The 22,379-nt window shown below is 41.8% G+C and overlaps 1 protein-coding gene across 1 annotated transcript; it reads left to right on the forward strand.

Annotated features, from left to right (window-relative positions):
• The first annotated feature begins 3,010 nt into the window (after positions 1-3,010).
• On the forward strand, positions 3,011-13,452 carry LOC137293981 (vitelline envelope sperm lysin receptor-like). Its single transcript, XM_067824887.1, has 10 exons — positions 3,011-3,110; positions 3,359-3,396; positions 3,500-3,542; positions 4,277-4,461; positions 4,869-5,041; positions 5,730-5,872; positions 6,546-6,633; positions 9,995-10,148; positions 12,433-12,484; positions 13,178-13,452. Exons 2-10 carry the CDS (start codon positions 3,361-3,363, stop codon positions 13,435-13,437), a joined length of 1,134 nt encoding a protein of 377 aa, XP_067680988.1. The 5' UTR covers positions 3,011-3,110; positions 3,359-3,360; the 3' UTR covers positions 13,438-13,452.
• Positions 13,453-22,379: the final 8,927 nt, after the last annotated feature.

The raw sequence follows: 22,379 nt of genomic DNA on the forward strand, positions 1-22,379 counted from the left end.
TAAGGAAATATGCTTGATTGCATTCATGTAATGGTGTTGGTGAAAGTCATTTTCGCATTAACAGAATGTATCATAATATTAATCATTGGCGTAGATAAAATTATTCATTACCTTGAAACTACCTATGAGCACTCTATCTGAAACAGTATTTCTTTTTCAGATTATTCTAGCGACCCCGAGGAGAATGGAAAATGGAGAAGGAGGTCCCTCCGGTATCAGTTTACTAACTGCACTGTGCAGATAATGTGCAGATAGCCTTGTTCCCGCTGTCTCTCCGAGAGTCGGTCAGACAACCGCCCGAGGGGGTTATATGGTGAGGAATCCCCTGAGAGGTCGTTCACAAAAATGAATAGCCCCACATACTGACCTACGAGGTATATGAGAATCTACTTCTTCAACTTCAGCACCCATACAAGCATGTATAATATATATGTCGCTTATAAAAATACCATGTGGAGTCCTGTGTTCTCCAGGCACGAGTGGAAATTGTTTCGTTTCCATGAAGTCGACAGTGGAGCAGCATTATCTCGTTTCATATCGTGACTTGACGACGCTTCAAGTATACAGGCTATGTACACATGACGTGACTGATCACTAATCAGTACCCATGTTATAGTCCTATGTGGGAGTCGAATAACCACAGAATAGATAAAAGATAGGTTGCGACCTATGTCCGTACGGTCAGATATACCGCTATGATTCAAAGGCGCTAGTGTCATTGCGAGGATTAAAGGGTTTTTTGTCTTGTTTTGTGTTTTTTTTAAAATATGAAAATTTTGAGATGACCCCCGACTTAAAACGCTTCACACTACAATACACACACGCACGCACGCACACATGCACGCACGCACGCACGCACACACACACATATATATATATAACACATACATACATACATACATACATACATACATACATACATACATACATACAAGTGTTTCAAGTCGGGGCCATCTAAAAATTTTCATATTTAAAAAAAAACAACACAAAACAAAACAAAAAACCCTTTAATCCCCGCAGTGACACGAGTGCCTGTGCTATGATCTGTGTTGCAAAGGTGTCTTGGCGACACACTGATTTGGATATTCACAATCCACTTCAGACATTTGCCGTCGTTACGCCAAAACATCTATCTCATCGAGAGTAAAGAGAATCTGCACAACGGTGCATTTCGTTCAACATTAAATAGGCAGTGGGTAGCCTAGCAGTTAAAACCTGTGCTCGTCACACTGAAGGCCCGGATTCGAAAATAAACATGGGAACAATATGTGGAACCCATTTCTAGTGTACCCTGGGGTGATATTGCTAAAAGAGACGAAAACCAAACTTACTCATTCATGCCAAAAAGTTCTTCCCTTTCAGAACGCAACGATATTTTATTGCCGCTTCACGTGCTTGGATGAGGCACGCACTCACTTTCAAATACAGACACATCATACAGTGTGTGATAGTATACCGTACGCCTCCCGGATTGAGATTCTCATTGCGCAGATCGATAATCATGCTGTTTATCATTGGATTGTCTGGACCAGCCTCGATTATTTACCGTATAGCTGGAATATTGCTGAGTGTGGCGTAAACACTAAACTCACTCACTCACTATCATCCAAAATAATTCTTGATCAATTATTAGTGAAAGAGAATCTGAACAGAAAACTTTCTTGGCCATGGGCTGAGTGAGTGAGTGAGTTTGTTTTACGCCGAACCCAGCAATATTCCAGCTATATGGCGGCGGTCTGTAAATAATCGAGTCTGGACCAGACAATCCAGTGACCAACAACATGAGCATCGATCTGCGCACTTGGGAACCGATGACATGTGTCAGCCAGACCCGTGAAGGTCCTGGGGTAGAATAGGCCTTCAGCAACCCATGCTTGCCATAAAAGGCGACTCAGCTTGTCGTAAGAGGCGACTAACGGGATCGGGTGGTCAGGCTCGCTGACTTGGTTGACACATGTCATCGATTCCCAATTGCGCAGATCGATGCTCATGTTGTTGATTACTGGATTGTCTGGTCCAGACTCGATTATTTACAGACCGCCGTCATATAGTTGTAATATTGCTGAGTGCGGCGTAAAACTAAACTCACTCACTCACTCACTCACTGTGTCAACCAAGTCAGCGAGGCTGACCACCCGATCCCGTTAGTCGCCTCTTACGACAAGCATAGTCACCTTTTATGGCAAGCATGGGTTGCTGAAGGCCTATTCTACCCCGGGACCTTCACGGGTCACCATGGGTTGATGTACCCTCGATGTTTGTTTATGTACAGAGGGACCAGTGAGCAACGTATCTATTTTATCGAGTACCTCAATGTTAATTTTAAACTGATTGAAGCATGGGTATTGGATCGTAGACTTCAACCATCCTGTGTGAATCAAACGATTCGAACCTTGCATCTTGCTGTTTTTCCCACAGGTATTGTCTTAATAAAATCGCCTTAGTTCAACTCCCCTTCTTAATATTCACAGGGACTACACTGCCGTCTTTAAATCAACCGCTGACCTTTCTTCCACCCGTGGTCCACCATCCTGAAGTATCACCCGAGAGTTCCCTAACGAACGCCCAGGGTCAAACGTAATAGACATTTAGTAACGTATTGTACCTGAACTGTTTATTTACTTCCTTCCGCTATTTCGAAACCAAGATATATATTTTGAACAAGTAAATAAGTACATGTAGATGGCTATCAGCGAACGCTTGTTAGACCGTGGACGTAACACAAGCCCCGTTAGCTTGTGAGAGGCGACTAACGAGAAGCCTAACTTAGTTGACACATGTCGTCATATCCCAGTTAAGTAGATCGATGCTCATATTGTCGATCACTGGATTGTTTGATCAAAACTCAATTATTTAATTAATATATAATTTGTTATTAGCCCGCCGCCATATAACTGGAATATTGCTGAGTGCGGCGTAAAACTAAACTTACTCAATCACGAAATCATGAAGGTAATAATCTGAGACTGGCGGTCTGACAGCTGAGGACACGACCCGACACATCGCCAAACAACTATCTCAAATTTCACGTGCAGATCATGCACCTTGCGCAGGTACAACGTCCCTCATCGGTTCCGGAGATAGAACATTCGCATCCAAACAGAGCTCAGGTAATGTGCTACCTGGGCAGCGGACGAAGCTGTATCATTGTTTTAGAAAAGAAATTATTTCACTAAATTATTGTTAATGAATATGGGAGCACTATCGTGTATGTATTAATACTTTGTTTTTACGTACGCAGTGGCAAATACTGTTGATATACTGGCATTGAAAACGCACGTGTACGTTTGCCACACCCAACTATGCCGTGCGAAACACCATGATATATTATAAATTTGAATTATGAATTATCTTGTAGGTATGGCTGTTTCGGCTCTCGTCTTTGCTGGTTTGGTGGTGAGTTGAAAAAATGTTACGTAATCTCATGAATTTTCAAAGCTCTTTTAATGGTGTACTTTTCGTGGCAGATAAATTACTTTGGAGTTGTGCTATGTTTCAGGCTTCGATTGTTGCAGAACTTCCCACTGGGTACATCTTAACAGGTAATCAGCACCTGTTTTACAGATCGAGGATGCTAAACGACCTTCCGTGTAATACCATTTTTCTTAAACGAGTTAATGATTTGGTATGAAATGAACGAAAGCGAGTTTGATACTAAATCTTAACGAGTTTAATAAAAATGGTATTTCGCGGAAGCGAGTTAAGTATTCTGTTTATTACTCGCCATCGTAAATTGACAAACTGCGGCGAACTTGCCTACTGTGTGAGGACTGTAAGCTTTCTGGAAGTCAAGAAAGGTCGAGTGAAATTGGACAGAGACATTAGCATTGTGAAGTCACAACTTTGAATCATTTTGACGTTATACGCCAAGCGGTATTAGACTGGTATACTATTGCCGCAGAAGAATTTCACTGCAGTATCTTCCACGGGCGAGTAATAAAAGTAAATAACCGAAACGTGTCCTTAACATAGAACACTCCAACTTTAAACCAGTATTGTAACCCTATCGTTAAGAAAATTGGTTCATGAAGCCGAGGACACGTATTCGTAAAAACACCGGGTAATTACAATATCTACTTTCGACTCTATGCTGCCTTGCTGTGAAATAATTCAGAGACCAGCGTTAACTAAAAGGTGGTCGTTGGCCAGAAAATGAAACTACTTTCTTTCTAACATGCTCACTCAAAACATTTTTCTAAACCGTGAATTATGATTGGTTTATATCAGTGTATACATGAAATATCATTATTTGCTAAATGTTTAAAAATGTGAACAGTGCAACCCAACTGCGGTAGTGACAGTAGCAGCGAAGCCTCCATCGCCATCCTCGCCGACTTTGACATCACTGCTAAAGCAGTGTGTGACAACGGAGAGTTCAGCTTCGAACGTAGAGACCCAGTCCACTACAATCTGAATTTGGTCTACCCAGGATCAACGAGCCAAGACAAGTGCATATTTAAGGTGGGTGTCTCGTCAGGTTGTATTTTCAGCATCACAGTTCCATTGATTTCATCTGAATTGGCTATTTACTGATCTTACATATCCTGAAACGCATGCTGACATTTAAAACAGTGTAACCACGTATGTTAACAATTGCGACCTCTTAATTATGTAGATGTTTTATACATATCGTTCACAATTCAAGGAATAATTGCAAAATTAGAACACTTGAAATATTTATAAATACTACTCAACTGAGTCCCCATATGCTTTGACACTTAGACCATTGTGGCATGGTAACCAAGACCAGAGGACATTCTTGCACCTCCAAACTTGATATCATATGTTTGTTCGATCGCACGATGGCCAGGATCCGCCTCACAGCCGGTGCACGATCCAAACTCTTGGCGCTATTTTCCCCCTTGCAGAGAAAACCGAACTCCGAAAAGTTTGAGGTAACCATTTCGGTGTCCTTCGGGAAGTCGAGTGAGACAATTCACAGAAAGGGAGAGACGTACACAGTCACCTGTCCTAACAGCAACGACGACGGGGGCTCCAGTCAGGGGTCAAACCAGGAGTCCAGCCAGGGCTCCAACGATAGGTACGTTCCGTACAAACCCATGGTGACTCTTTATAAAACAGATCCACAGCAAGATTGTCAAAGGCGACTAAGTTCACAAGGAACTCCTATTAGATAACATGACTGATTGCGTTCTGCATACAGTTAATCCTAGCTCGAGAACATGCAAGCTGCTGTATTATCTGCTGACGATCAGAAAATTGTAAGCATCAGTTGAAATAGCTAGACGTGAGCGAATGAGTGCATGTGATCGAGACCGAAAGGATATGAATCATGCTGTAGATCACCGGAGTGTCTGGTTCAGACTCGATTATTTAGTCCGCCGCCTTATATAGCTGAAATATTGCCGAATGAGGCGTAAATTGTCATTCACAAAACTTGAATAGTTCCGAGAAGCCAATGTTTGTCGTGAGCTGTTGCGTTTATTAGGCAACGGTGTAGCCTTGGGCGAATAAAGTAACAATGTTAGGTGAGTCAAACCATCATGACATTCAGGTGATTGTAAGGCTCATACGTTGACCTACTTGAACTGCCGTTGCTCAGAAGTCTCGCGACTCGGTGATCTGAGTGCTGCGTCTTTGACTACTTAAGGCCACTTCTATTGTTTAGACTATAGCTCCAGTAGGTACCGATGATACAGATACAGTGCTCCCGACGTGCCTCTATAATCAACGTTTATGCATTATCACGTGTATATAGATCGTCTTAGGTTGACGGCAGCCGAGGAAATTCAGCCCGGAAAAAGAAACAAATCTAAGATTACCTTGCATATGACTGACGTAATGGGAACAGACTTGAGTGAACAGAATGTACACCTGAAGAGTATGGTGCTGCTGACGGCGACCAGTGATGGTACGTGTTCAGTAGCTCTCGCACACCTGGCTGTCCCTTTCTCTGCACTCCTCCTTCGTAACAGAACTGTCAAAAAAAAAATTTTTTATGATAATTTGTTAAACAATTTTGTCATTTTTAGGACAATTCTGTAAAAACCTCAGAGTTGGTATGTTTTAATTATGATCAGCTTTTCAATGAGTATTTTATGTTTCTTAGTTTCCGAGTTTGCAATTCATCGGTCCGCTTTTGAGTAGTAGTACCTTGACCTAATCGTGATCATTTTGTGGGAGGGCATGCTGGCTGAATACATTCGCTCGAGAAAACAAGGGATGTTCTTAAAATGTGCGACAGATATGAATTTGTACGACTGTTGCTTTTCCGGAAATGTTGCTTAGTTCGAATGTTGTGACAACAAAACCTCTTCAATAACCTCTGGCCCATCCCCTCCCCTATCTACCTCCTAACCACCTCGCCCAACCCCTTGTGTATCTCCTGGCTCTCTCCTCAGTTCCTCACCGACTAGCTCGCTCATCTAGACCCCTCGCCCTTCTCCCCACCTACCTCCTTTCCATCATCATCATATCCCACCCAAATCGACAGAACTGTGCAACAACAATTAAACAGATGCGCAATCCTTCTGAAGGTTGTTGGGTTTGTTCCGATTATTCCGATCTGTCATGGTTTCATTCAGGTGCTGAACACGAACTTGGCATCAAGCCTGTCACCTGTAATGCCGTCTCTCTCGCCACCAGGAAAAGCTACACCATCCTGAAAGCTGGGTATGTAATGCCATACCTTGCATTAAATCACTAAAGGAGTCATGTCAATTGTTCTTTGAGCTTTTAGCATAAATAATTAACTAGCCTACGGCAATTATTTCTGTTAAAAAAAGCCCCATAAAATTATATATATGTTGACGATCTTCATGTCTAATTCATTACAGTAGTAAGCCCTCCTGGTGTAAGCTGTGTAATGTCATTTACAGAAACTACCTCGTAAGGTGATTAACCTATACCTAACGTTCGATTTTACACGTGTGGCACGGTAGCCAGGTGGGTAGTGTTACACTCAAGTATTTCGCTTAAAGGTAAATATTTCGTGGAGTTAACAAAATAGCGAACTTCTATCACTGCTGAAACAATTCTGTAGTCATACCTGGCTATAGAATACACAACCAATGCGGTTGAACGTTGAGCAAAATAGATTGTAACTGAAGGGCGATAAGTCTGGATGGCTTGAAGTCATATGTCTTGTCATAGACATTTCGTCAAAGTACCCGTAAATCGGTTACTATGTATTGCACACACATCTTCCCATTCAGACCAACAACTGTTTTTTCTGTAACTATTAGCCCTACAGCAAACCGCCCAAGTATGTCGTCATTTTGCACTGACCGGAACAGTGTTGAAACGTCCTTAAAATGTTGCCGTTCAACCGTGTTATTCCCCCATACTGTATCTAATGTATATATGTGTGTGTATAATGTTAGGCTATACGCTGACAACAAAGCAAGCATTGTTCAATGAGCAACAAGTGATATACACCTATGGTTATGAACATCGGGTCATCTGCGTTTTGGATTTAAAATCCATACCCGAACTTCATTTAATCTAGACGTTCCCATTTTAACTATCATCTAGTAATATATTCCAGCCAAGTAAAATATATTTTCATATAATTTTTGAATAGATATATATGTATCTATATCCATCTATATATATATATATCTCTGTCTGTATATCTCTATATCTTCAAAAAAGGAGGGGGACGGTACTTTCAATGTACGATTGTCAAACCTGATTCAGTCCCAGATATCCCTCAATGTTGATACAATAATGGCGGGTGTTTTGAGAATGCATCACCACATGGACTTCGAAGCAAAGCTGTTCCTACAGTTATCTCCTGGTTTACAGGTTTTCAGGTTTACAACTTTTAGTCAGTGTGATGTGACCCTGAAAACCCTGATCATGAACAGATGCAAAAAAAAAAATTATTGGAAAAAATGGTCTACAGTGATTTATCGATCTGCCTTCAAAAACGTCAAGATTCCTAATGACACCCCATGCATGTGCTTCCCATGAATTGTGTTTACTTGTGGTGATAACGTGAAATGATGCTGCATACACAAGATGAATGCCATTGTAACATTCCTTAATGGGTTTTCTTTCTACCAGACTTCAAAGTTCAGGTTCCCCTACTTATAGACAATATTTAAAAACAAAGGAGCATATTGATCGGATGGGTTTGTGTCTTAGACAGAAATGTGCTAACCCGTGAAGATCAGGTTGGTATTGGTCTTAAGCAACCCATACTTACAAGAGGCGACTAACAGGATCAGTGTGCCAGATTTGTGTACGCTTGCCATTGTTGTAATCCAAATCATCAGATCGGTGTTCATGTCCCTGGCTGGCTGGTCCAGACTGTATTATTCAGACTGCCATCAACCTGCTGTGATAATGATCAACAAATGTTTATGTAGCCTTGGTTGCCCAGTGTAGATCCAACTTAAATGACAAAACAGCCGTAACAAACCGGTACAACAATATAATTAACATTTTAGACCAAAACAGTGAACCATCGTTATACTTTGCACAAAAGCAAGATTGATGGATAGAATTCTTAACAGGGGATATCTTTAAAAGACCTTTAACAGATTTGCCACGCTTGCTAAATCAACCTGAGTGTGGAGATGAGTAAGTCAGTTATACAAGACACGTGAAAATCCGGGTTTGAACTGGGCGACCAACCTGACCTAGTACTTCACTACGTAGACTGATGCTCATGCTGTTGATCACTTGTCTGGTCCAGATTCCATACGTTCAGTCAGCTTTTGCTTTTATATAGCCCTAATTTTGCGGAATTCGGCATAAAATAAACAAAACTGAAAGACATCAGGCACAGTGGACCCGTTCAGTGGCATGGGTCAGGTGTCCTCAATGATTGTGTTGACGCTACTGCCCTTTAACTGGCACTGCCGCCATGATCGTGCGATACTGAGTGAGCCTCTGATCTCTAACATGCTCATTATATCGCAGTCAATATGGTACCATGGGACAGACGGCATGCATCTTATTTGCTGTGAAAGTCACGGAAGAGCTTTAAAATGTCATGGCCAATCTGAGGAACATTGCATATGCGCATTTCTATGCGCTTTCTGCAGGGGAAGGTGGATTGCTGAATCGCAAGAACATGACACTTCTGTATATCTCACTGGCGCTTCCAAACTCATCTCTCAACAGGCATTGTGATTTTTCACTGGTCAGGCAAAATTCCTGGTAACTGAAAGGCCATACCTCCCCTGACGTGGAGCATTTCCAAAACGCCATGTCCTTGTTTTCGATTAATGTGTTACCTTAATGAATGACTTGTTCGTTACTTATAAATATTCTAGGAAGTGGAACATATGTCATTGTTTCAAGCCCAGACCTTTTCGTTTCCAACAGTAGTTACTCTTGGGAAGATATGACGTGGGATGAGAATGGGCCAAACATGCATTTATTTTTCTTGGTTTTCCAAGAGGCGTTAAGCACTGTGAATGTCGGTTTACGAATATAGGATACTTGATCTTTTAGACCATGAAAGAAGCGATCAATGAAACCAGACAAGCTCAGTTGGCCTAATTTCAACAAGACTATCGGAATAAGTGTATGGATGATCAACTGCTTTAGTGTACACTCTAAGATGCTTCGGTGAAAGATCAAAGGTGCCGACAGTCCTTTATCAAACGATAATGTGCACCACCTGCAATACGTCATAATGCATGTCAGTTGTCAAATTGAGGAAAATGAACTCATACCGACTTTCAAACACAGGCTGGCTACCCGCCGTCGCTGTAATGTAGAACACAGTTTTCAACCATTTGGAAACTTGACATTCTTATTGAACTTGCTCTAGAATGCCCCTCAGACAGGTTCAAACTCTAATATTTTGTTGTTTCCTAATCAGTTGTTTTAACATCAAGATCTGCTTGTCTTTATGCTGCTGTAACCTTTGGTGACAACGCATGATGTTGTTATGATGTAATGTTATCGAAAAATAATAAGTAACAATCCTCAGTAACAAATATGGATATAAAATATCATCGTGAGGTCAGTGTTATCGGATAATGAGTATTGTATTCAACTATTCGGTACCCAACAGATGCGGTGACGGACAGGTGTTGCCCAAGACCAGAGGATTTGTGACATTAGGCCTCGTCACCCGAAGCCCTTACTTTGAGGTTTTCAGTATTGATGGAGAGGAAGAAATGAAATTTGAATGCAATTTTACCATTTGTGCTCGCAAGTGTGACGGGGTGAGTTTATGGCCAAAGATCTTCTCGTTGATACGGTGTGAAAAATATAGTTTCTCAGTCCATCTTCATTTCAGACCCGTAAGGGTCCTGGGTAGAATTGGTCGTCAGCAACCCATGCTTGCCATAAAGGCCACTATGCGGTAAGAGGCGGCGACTAACAGGATCGGGTGGTTCGCTGACTTGGTTAACACATATCATCGGTTCCCAATTGCGCAGAACGATGCTCATGTTGTTGGTCACTGTATTGTCTGGTCCAGACTCGATTCTTTACAGACCGCCACCATATAGCTGGAATATTTCCGAATATTTCTATTTCTGGGGCGTCAAACTTAACTCGCTCCATTTGACGGGGAAATGGTATAAGTCATCCAAGATCAGTGCTCCATTTAAATCGCGAGTGTAAAAAACCCAATCTGACTAATACAAAGCTTTAAGAGCCATAACTGTGCTTGTTTATATTCAATGAACTACAGTAACTGTTATGAAACGAAGAAATCTTACTGCTAGACACATATTAGGTGATCCTGCGCACTAAACGCATTTTTGACAAGAGAGGTGGTACAACGAATTGGGCGCCGCACCTCGGCTTATTGTGGTTCGTGCAGGGGGTGAAAACGGTTTTGTTCCACATGCTTTGCTTGTTTTTGATTCCAAACTCAAATCAGCAGACTATCATGACGAGATGAACTTTGATAATTTTTCCAAATGGCTCCAGGGAAAGTTGATCCCAAACCTTCAACTGCACTGTCATCGTTATGGATAATGCACCATATCATAGCATGTCCGACAACCGCCAACAGAAAAGATGACATAAAAGCGTGGCTACAAAGGCACAATATCTCATTTGATGAGAAAATGCTTAAAGCCAAACTATTGTTTCTTGCAAAATCCAACAAATCGGGCCCTGTCTACAGAATAGACACGATGTTGAAACACGGTCATGATGTGCTACGTCTCCGTCCATACCACGCAGAACTAAACCCGATTGAGTTTATTTGGGCAAATGTGAAAAATTATGTCGCTTCACAAAACTTGCAGTTCACAAAAAGTTCCTTAAGAGTTGCCATAAATGAAAGCATGTCTGCGATCGGTGCAAAAGAATGGTCGGAATGTTGTAAACATGTTAAAACAATTGAAGATGGTTCCTGGCAATGCAAAATCGCAGTAGAAAGGGAAATTGACAGACTAGTGATTGACTTTGGACTTGCAAGTGATTCAGACACCGAGACTGATTCAGAGAGTGATAATTAAAGCATAAATCAGTACGTCAGTCTAATTTTCCAGCATTGTTGTCTTGTATAATAATTGACACATACTATATCAGGTTTTTACTGTTCCCATACTTTGTCATAAAAGAGTAATCTTTGGTGAGTTGTCTGTATTTTATATTTTTTAGTCACAGATAAATCTACAGAGTATGGTACTGAGTAATCCCCCAAACCGACAAATTTGTGTACAAAGATATTTCTCACTGACTTATCAATGTCAAAAGGTATTTTCAGTTTTCTGTACACAATTTTGGTGACCGTAATAAAAATGACAAACTTGGAAATATTACTTGAATACTAACCATTTCTCTGGAACCAGTTATATAAATTTCCAATGCATGTATTCCCTGTCGATCACCAGCGGAATTATGGACGAAAATCAGCCCGTACAGAGAAATAGGAACAAAATTATGGGATAAAAATATTTCCCCTTGCTACTCTGATTGATTTAGCCACCACCATTCAGTTATTATCTATTTAATATTTAGATGACCCATTAAAACACCGCATATTCCTTCGAATGGTAAGACTGCAATTTCAGGCATAAGATACTGATATTCCACGCTAACCTTTAGTTAAGACGAAGACAAATAGATGATTGGAGCATTGACAAGCATTTTAGATATTCAACAATTTTGTTAACCCCCACCAGGAAAATGTCATTTGCTTCGTGGAATGGATCGGTGGTCCGAAACATATTTGCTCCGTATATTGTGTTGATTCAATTCGTTGGGATGGTACCTGTTCCCAAATCGAGTGTACTATAACAATTCATGCGTGAAGCGCACGGGGAAAATGAACTCCTCGATATTTATCAGACAACAACCTGTCTCCCTCTTGTTTCAAGTGGATCGTCCTGTGGGGCGTTCCCAAGTATGCAAATTGGGGTCATTTGTCAGGTCGTGGATCATCGTATATGTGTTTACTAGTAAGAGGTCAGTTTCATGCTTTTCACCTAGGTCATGTGACGGATCTCAACCTATTTAAAGTTGGCGTGTTAATTTTTGTCCCCGCAGAGTTCGTGTACGACCAGTAGGAACAGAAGAGGGACTTTCTTTGGCGAATATTGTAAGTTCTTGCAATCGATAATCTCGTCACCAAGACTTTTTGTAGGCACATACAGCACACCAAGCCCCATGTTGGTTGTGGGGACATTGCCACGACTTTCGACACCAAGCTTGACATGCCTTATTAATAATTACGTGATAGCCACATCTTGGGTTAAAACAGTTGTCCTGTTCGGTTCTGCCTTGCACAAAGTTGCTCCCGCAATTGCCCAAAGGTTTGTCCCAACTGGGGTGTATTGATTATTTATTACTGCATGTTGCAAAAACTAACAACTGCTCAATGTCCACACCACTGATCCACATTCATAGAATCCGTTAATGAATATTAGAAATAGTATTCAGCAGCCTACGATTCTACGCTGCGAGTAACAAGACATGTGATCGGACTTAGTTCATCCATTCCTAATTGCGTACATTAATAACGCTGATCACCGGATTGTCTGGTCCAGTCGTCAGTATTTACAGACCGCCACCGTAAGAATATTGCTGAGTGCGGCATTAATGAACCACACTCACAAAAAAAAAAACGCTCATGAAGGATAAAAACTTCATTAACCATCGAACGCTTCTCACACGCTGTTAGTCACCAGTATGCCCTTCCGTACGGATGTATATTTTGAGTGAAAACTGATTTCCTAACCACTGGTGCTCTGAAACCAATCAGTATCTATTAATAACATATTGCCTGTTTCAGTTGCAGACTATCAGAGTAACGTTGTAGCATCCTCTGCTATCGTTCCACGCATCCCTATAATCGCGGTCAGTCGTCCAGAGCAAGCCTCACTGGGCCGGGTGATCCTGGAGCGACATGTTGACCGCGGTCGAGGACGTTTCTGGGTTGCTGTCTTAATTCTGGGATCTCTCGCTTTCCTGTCGGTCATCCTAACTATCACCATATGTATATTTACTCCACACAAAACAGCAAGACCGAAATCAGTGCCGCCTGTTGATTAAATGCGATGTACCTAATCGGTTGTCTCTTTATTGGAGGAATTAACTTTACTGGGCATGTGGATTCCTTGTAGGAACTGTCCTCAAGCAGCTACTATACGAATGTGGTCAAGCTCGGCGATACAAAGCTTCCATTTGGTGTCGCCCCGGTAGTACTTCGTCATGCCGAAAACACGGATTCAATTGCCGTGGGTACCTTGTGTGAATCCCATTTCAATCCCAGCCATATTATTGGAATATTAAGAGAGGTATAACCAAACTCGCTCATGTATCTCTATGAACTATGGTTTGCCTGGCACATACACTTTGGAGATGATTACTAGTTCCTTCTCACTAAAACATGGCAATATTGAACTTCCAGATAATTATGCAAAACGGATCGAGACTGGTTTCAACAATTTCTAAGTATGAAGGACCCGTGTAGGTCCCGGGTTAGAATAGATCTTCAGCAACCCATCCTTGCCATAAAAAGCGACTATGCTTGTAAGAGGCGACTAACAGGATCGGGTGGTCAGGCTCGCTGATCTGGTTGACACGTCATCGGTTCCCAATCGCACAGATCGCTGCTCATGTTGTTGATCACTGGATTGTCTGCTTTGGTCCAGATTCGATTTTTTATGGACCGCCGCTATATGGTTGAGTGCGGCGTAAAACTAAACTCACTAAGTATGGAGTGCTATATCAGTGTAAATGTTTACAATGAGTCTCGGTCCTGCCATTCACCAATTCAGACCATCCACCAATTCAGACCATCCACTGACACAGCAGCTTTATGCCTAATGATTTAGGATCCTCCCGTCATGTGGACAGCAATTTCTTACCTGTTGTATCACTGCACAGCCTGGTTGCTATATATTACTATGATTAGCGTAAACTCCCTCTCACGTGGTATGGCGGATGCAGCGTCTCACAGGACGACATATATCTGAAATGTTGCTGAGCGCGGCGTAAAACTAGACTCACTCCCTCTGACAGGAGTTTTGATCTGCGGCAACATAGGTCCCAAATGCCGTAGCCTCTGGTCAACGGCTTTGATTGGTGAACAGGGACTGGTCAGGCAGATACGCAGTGGGTCCATCGTGAACTGTGGCATAACTCGGTAAACCACTCGCCAGCACACTAATAATTGCTGATGCGGCGTAAAGCAACATTTACTCCCTCTGCTCTATACTCCAACACCACTCAGAGACAATTTTAAGCGTTTACTTCAACCAGACCCTAATAGAAATGCAAGTGTGACTTATTGTGTCGCACACTTTTACAATACCACTACCCACCTGAACGGTATCGAATATGTCGACTTAAAACTGTGACGAGAATTAGTCACATCTCATTTATCTTGATAATGGTAACGACTTTCAGGAATGCGACATGTCCAAACACAAATTAAGTTTTCACAATTTCACTAAAGTCCATCTACCGTATTGAAATGGCGATCATCCTTGATTCTTGCTTTAATGGGTCTACATTTAATGAACATAACGACGTCGCATGACATGCACGTTTATGTCCTCCACCTGCAATGGAGTGCTCTTGGCCCAGACTGATGAACTTTCTATTTACCGTTCAGGCTATTACCGTGCATGATCTCATGTAATAAATCGGTCTTTTAGTGGATCCATTTAGGTATATTGTAGCAGTTTCCCAGAACAATACCAGCGTATAAACAAATCCATTTGACATTACGGCTTTATAGGCATCAGAGAAATGGTCACATTTGTTCCAGTCAAGGAAAATAATCAAACTCTGATAATTCGATATCTCGATTGTCTCGATATAACATCTAAGTCGCGGCAAACTCTTTCATAATTTGCCAATATGCACGGTCTTTTAACTCGATGTGGGTGTCTCGGTATTTCGGATATCTGGATAAAATTTCAAGGTTCCAGAAAGCAAATTTACCCTTTTTACTCGATATTTGCCAAGAAACTCTGTATTGAACATGCGTACCCCTCTGAACTGAGGTTGTTTCCACACGTTCACACGCCCGATGCAGCATGGATCAAGGGGATGTGGTTAACTATACATATGGAAATTAATTAAGCAACACCAAATTCAAAGACACATAAAAACTTAACAAAGTTTAACGAAGTAATTTTGATGATTGATTATTCAATTTTGATGTATTGACATACAGCATGAGCTTTTCATGGGTTGATATGACGCGCGTGAAGCTTGCACAGCGCACGTGCATTGCTTTAACCTCAACTTTCGAAAAATGCACTTTTTCCCTGGGGTGTTTACAAGCGCAGGTTGTCGATTGCATTCGGTTTTTCATTCATTTCAATGTCATGGCACGTAGGAAATTATCAGAGGCCACTCGTTGGCAAATAATCGGCATGAGGAATGCTGGTATGTCTCTAAGACAAATCGGGACTCAAATCGGACGACATCATTCCATAATTTCAAAACTTTTGAAAAAATACCGGGCCACTAATGAAGTTAAAGACCTGCCTAGACCAGGAAGACCCAGGAAGACCACAGTCCGGGAGGACAGAGCTTTACTGAGACTTGTACGGCGCAGGTCCTTCGACTCGAGCTCTCGGTTGAGACAGGAGTGGCTTCCAGGGAGACCCATCTCGAACAGGACTGTTCGGAATCGTCTGAAAGCTGCAGGATACCGGGCAAGGAGGCCAATCAAGCGACCCAGGTATTGTCTCCAGCCCATAAGGCAGCCCGACTGGCCTGGTGTAATGACCGTTTGCACTGGAACATTGCCTCTTGGAGGAAGGTCCATTTCTCAGATGAGAGCCGGTTCTTGCTGCACATGGTGGACGGTCGTACTCGGGTCTGGAGGCAGAGGAACACAGCAATGGCTCCACGGAACATCCAGGAGACTGTGGCCTTTGGGGGAGGTTCCGTTATGGTATGGGGGTGCATTTCCATGAACTGCAAGTTGGATATCATTACCATCCGTGGCAACCTTAACGGTGTTCGTTACCAACAGGAGGTTCTTGACAGGGCTGTGGTACCTCATTTTGAGAACCATCCTCTGGCAACGAGACCCATATTTATGGACGACAATGCTAGACCTCACAGGGCGCATGCTGTAAATGATTTTTTGCGGCAAAATGCAATTGACAGAATTCCATGGCCTGCCATGAGCCCTGACCTCAACCCCATTGAACATTTGTGGGACTTTATTGGCCGTCGTGTGAGGCAGAGAGACCCACCAGTCCATAATCTCAACGAATTGACGGCTGCCCTGCATGAGGAGTGGAACAGGATCCCCCAGAATCAGATCCGGAGACTCATCCAAGGAATGAGGAGGCGTCTGGAATCGGTGGTGCGTGCGCAGGGAGGACACACTAGATATTGATGAAAGTCGGTGTGCAGACTCTCAGATGACTGTTCTTTCTTTCCATGTGACATTTGTGTTAATACACCTGACAACAACGTCTGTGGATGAATAGTAAATTGTGTCCATTTTTTCATGAATTTAAGACAGTTTTAAGAATTTGGATTTCGTTGCAATAAAGCAAAGTCTTGATACTTTTTCCCTTTAAGTTGTTTGTCAGAGATCGTCTGTTGAATAAAAAAGTGTCAAACTATATCAACCCGGCATATTTTGATTGTCAGAACACTTCAAAGTTGCTCCAATAGAAAAAATTGGGGTGTTGCTTGATTAATTTCCAGGTGTATATATGCCAAAACGCGGGATTCAGTTGCATCCGTGCTCTCTATTGCCACTGCCAAATCACTAGTACTATCTGAAAATATCTGTATAAAAATCTGAACAGTCTGAGAATACAATCTGATAATGACTTGCAATGATGTTATTGATAATTCCGTAATCTTCCAAAGTGCTTTCAGAAGTGTTATTAGGCTTACAAGTCATAAGCAAGGCATTTGTTTGGGGGAAAATAAAGCATAAGGTGTATCATTTGGCATGGAATACGTGTGGACCCGTTTGTTATGTGAATAACTCTTCATGCAATGATCCAATCGATCTCAAACCTTTGCAAGGAGATGTCTTGTCAGACAACATAATCACTTTGTAAATCACCGATTTTATGCATTTGTATGAAAGAATATGCATGTAACTGTCAACAAAACGTTGACAGCTTGCAGAGGGAGGGAGCCAGTGACCTACTACAGCGGCAGTGTTGGGCCAGAAAGGTTAATGCACGTGGGGCGAGGTTGTGTGCTTTCGTGCCATTGGCATCTTAAGACGTTGATCGTACTTCGCACGTCACAGTGCACTATATCTGTCATATCAGAAGATACCTAGCCGTCCTCGTGGCGACTCGGCAATAGAAGTGTTAATAACATATGAACTGTCAGTCTTTAAAGGCGACGACAGTCGCAAGCTGGGTTGGTAACAGGTTAGAATTGACTCATGGCAACTTCGCAAGATACAAAGTACATCCGTGTTGTGAATCGATGATCATAAAATCAGTCAGTGAATTATCGGACACAACTAAGCTCAGCCCCCCAGTTATGCATACCATCCTTTTTTTGGGACGTGTGCTTAAAAAAAACCCATCTCTCCTATTGTTGAAGATAAAAACTTACAACACAGGCGTGATTGAAGCTGGATAAATTTAGTGGTTGAAACATTCATATTACTTGTAGAGTTTGCGTTCTTTAAGCATGGCCACTTCCAATGGCAAGGCTAGTCCCCAGCTAATTGACGTACGTTGATTTTACTTGCTTCCTATTTCACTTACGTTCATTTGAATGTGTGTGAAACTTTCGTTGTTGAAATAGAAAAATATAAATGAAAACGGTTTGCATTTTTTTTCATAATCTTCCGCTGAAGTACCGTGGGGTAGCCTAGTGGTTAAAGCGCTCGCTCGTCAGAACACTCTGAAGACCAGGGTTCAGTTCCCCACATAGATGACCCGTGAACGTCCCGGGGTAGAACAGGCCTTCAGCAACCCATGCTTGTCATAAAAGGCGACTATGCTTGTTCCCAATTGCTCATGTTGTTTGTGACTGGACTGTCAGGCTCAATTATGTACAGACCGCAGCCATATAGCTGGAACCTCACTCACTCACTCACTCCCCATATAGATAGTTGGATACAAAGTGTGAAGTACATTTCTGGTGTCGTCTGTAGTGATATTGCTGGGGTATAAGACTGCCTCACCCACTCTTTCGCTGTGTCCCGGAATAACGCAAGCCTGTCCTTACATTCAACTGAATTAGTTTGTTTCTAAATGCCGCTCTCGGCAATATTCCATCTATATGGCGGAGGTCTGTAAATAATCGAATCTCTACCATAATTATTCGCAGATCTTCACGAACACCATTTCACACACCGACACGATTTCAAATCGTCTGTACAAATGCACACATCACGTAAAAGCAACTCGCGATAATGCCGAGTACCTTTTTCATAAGTGTTGGCGTCAGCGATGATATTATAATCAGGTGGCTATTGGGATTTGATACCTCTCACAGGCTAATAGAAATAGAATATTTTGTAGATCATTGTAGTATCTTGATGAAAATCAGCACTTGATGATATGTCACCTGTCCGCTTCAGAGAAGAGGTAAGACTTTGATGATGCTCCCACTTTCAGAAGACAAAGTTAACATATCTGAAATACATTTTCAAAGCGACGCTAAACCACATTCACCCACAATCTAAGCATTTGTTTCAACGTTGCCTGGAATTGAAGATAAATCAATTTCTGATTAATAGGATAAAACGACGAGAATGTCCTTTAGACCAGACTCTGTCTAAAGTCAATGGCTAGTTCAACAACCCGCGCCTAACACTTAATATTGAGTTGGTTAAGTTGGCCGTGACAAGGATTCCCAGAGGTCCTTGAGAGTCCAAGGGGACTCAAATCAATATAAAGATTCCACCAATATGGCGTCTGTTTAGTGAAGGACCATCTGGGGAAGGGTCAATAGTACAGCGTGTTGCAGATACCAAAGTACCGATTTTCATTCTTATACAAGTAGATTAGGGCTGAAGCTGTTGAAATTAATTGTGGATATACAATTTCCAAATCGACCAAATCCTATAGTTTTTGCGGTAGCAAAAAGGTATTTGCGCTAAACCAAATGCGGATCTTTCGTGATCACATCAAACACAATAACACGACTGATCATACACTTTGAGTTAATTTCTCTATTTACCGACCCGTGAAGGTCCCGGGGTAGAAAAGGCCTTCAGCAACCCATGCTTGTCATAAAAGGCGACTATGCTTGTCGTAAGAGGCAACCAACGGGATCGGGTGGTCAGACTCGCTGACTTGGTTGACACATGTCATCGGTTCCCAATTGCGCAGATCGATGATCGTGTTGTTGATCACTGGATTGACAGGTCCAGGCTCAATTATTTACAGACCGCCGTCATACAGCTGGAATATTGCTGAGTGCGGTGTAAAACTAAACTCACTCACTCACTCTATTTAGCAGTAAGAACACATCCCATACAATAACACTGAAAGTGGAGAAATCATTTAGGCATTGGACGCTTTAGATTTTAACAGTTTTGTTGTTAAGCACTATTAAAATGGGAAAGTTTTAATCGTTTTACACTAAAAGACGTCTTGGACCTTATAATGTCTACCACTAGTTGGCAATGAGATATGAGTGTGCATGTGGGGAATTGAACCCTGGTTTTCGGCGTGACGAGCGAACGTTTTAACCACAAGGCTACCCTATCGCCCCCACGAGAGATTAAAGAATTTGTTGTTCTTAACTTGTTTTGGGTAGTTTACATGATGTACTTGCTAGATATGTGTTCTGGAAGTGCATCTAACCACTATCGTTGTAAGGGGATCATCAGAAGGGGAAAACGGCTTCTGATACTATGTAGCCTCCTGTTCGTGACGTGAGCCTGCCCCGTGACGTGAGCCTGCCCCGTGATGTGAGCCTGCTCCGTGAGGTGTCGGTAACGTCACTGCGACGCATCCGTGGAGTAAACTGGTGTTTCTCATCTGAACTTTGTTGTATGACATTTGGAAAAAAACAAACATCAGATGTAAAACAACCCTGAACGCAGCTCGTGTAATATTAAATATATCCACACCATCAGCAGTTAAAGCAACCCAGAACCCATTTCGTGTAATAGTGAAAGACGAGATGTTCACACCAATCCACAAATAAAGCAACCCAGAACCCATTTCGTGTAATAATGAAAGATGAGATGTTCACACCAATCCACAAATAAAGCAACCCAGAACCCATTTCGTGTAATAATGAAAGACGAGATGTTCACACCAATCCACAAATAAAGCAACCCAGAACCCATTTCGTGTAATAATGAAAGATGAGATGTTCACACCAATCCACAAATAAAGCAACCCAGAACCCATTTCGTGTAATAATGAAAGACGAGATGTTCACACCAATCCACAAATAAAGCAACCCAGAACCCATTTCGTGTAATAATGAAAGATGAGATGTTCACACCAATCCACAAATAAAGCAACCCAGAACCCATTTCGTGTAATAATGAAAGACGAGATGTTCACACCAATCCACAAATAAAGCAACCCAGAACCCATTTCGTGTAATAATGAAAGACGAGATGTTCACACCAATCCACAAATGAAGCAACCCAGAACCCATTTCGTGTAATAATGAAAGATGAGATGTTCACACCAATCCACAAATAAAGCAACCCAGAACCCATTTCGTGTAATAATGAAAGACGAGATGTTCACACCAATCCACAAATGAAGCAACCCAGAACCCATTTCGTGTAATAATGAAAGACGAGATGTTCACACTAATCCACAAATAAAGCAACCCAGAACCCATTTCGTGTAATAATGAAAGATGAGGTTTTCACACCAATCCACAAATAAAGCAACCCAGAACCCATTTCGTGTAATAATGAAAGATGAGATGTTCACACCAATCCACAAATAAAGCAACCCAGAACCCATTTCGTGTAATAATGAAAGACGAGATGTTCACACCAATCCACAAATAAAGCAACCCAGAACCCATTTCGTGTAATAATGAAGGACGAGATGTTCACACCAATCCACAAATAAAGCAACCCAGAACCCATTTCGTGTAATACTGAAAGACGAGATGTTCACACCAATCCACAAATGAAGCAACCCAGAACCCATTTCGTGTAATAATGAAAGATGAGATGTTCACACCAATCCACAAATAAAACAACCCAGTACCCATTTCGTGTAATAATGAAAGACGAGATGTTCACACCAATCCACAAATAAAACAACCCAGAACCCATTTCGTGTAATAATGAAAGACGAGATGTTCACACCAATCCACAAATAAAACAACCCAGAACCCATTTCGTGTAATAATGAAAGACGAGATGTTCACACCAATCCACAAATAAAACAACCCAGAACCCATTTCGTGTAATAATGAAAGATGAGATGTTCACACCAATCCACAAATAAAACAACCCAGAACCCATTTCGTGTAATACTGAAAGACGAGATGTTCACACCAATCCACAAATAAAGCAACCCAGAACCCATTTCGTGTAATAATGAAAGATGAGATGTTCACACCAATCCACAAATAAAACAACCCAGAACCCATTTCGTGTAATAATGAAAGACGAGATGTTCACACTAATCCACAAATAAAACAACCCAGAACCCATTTCGTGTAATAATGAAAGACGAGATGTTCACACTAATCCACAAATAAAGCAACCCAGAACCCATTTCGTGTAATAATGAAAGATGAGATGTTCACACCAATCCACAAATAAAACAACCCAGAACCCATTTCGTGTAATAATGAAGGACGAGATGTTCACACCAATCCACAAATAAAGCAACCCAGAACCCATTTCGTGTAATAATGAAAGATGAGATGTTCACACCAATCCACAAATGAAGCAACCCAGAACCCATTTCGTGTAATAATGAAAGACGAGATGTTCACACCAATCCACAAATGAAGCAACCCAGAACCCATTTCGTGTAATACTGAAAGATGAGATGTTCACACCAATCCACAAATAAAGCAACCCAGAACCCATTTCG

Source organism: Haliotis asinina, chromosome 8, assembly GCF_037392515.1.
Source record: "Haliotis asinina isolate JCU_RB_2024 chromosome 8, JCU_Hal_asi_v2, whole genome shotgun sequence".
Lineage (NCBI taxonomy): Eukaryota > Metazoa > Mollusca > Gastropoda > Lepetellida > Haliotidae > Haliotis > Haliotis asinina.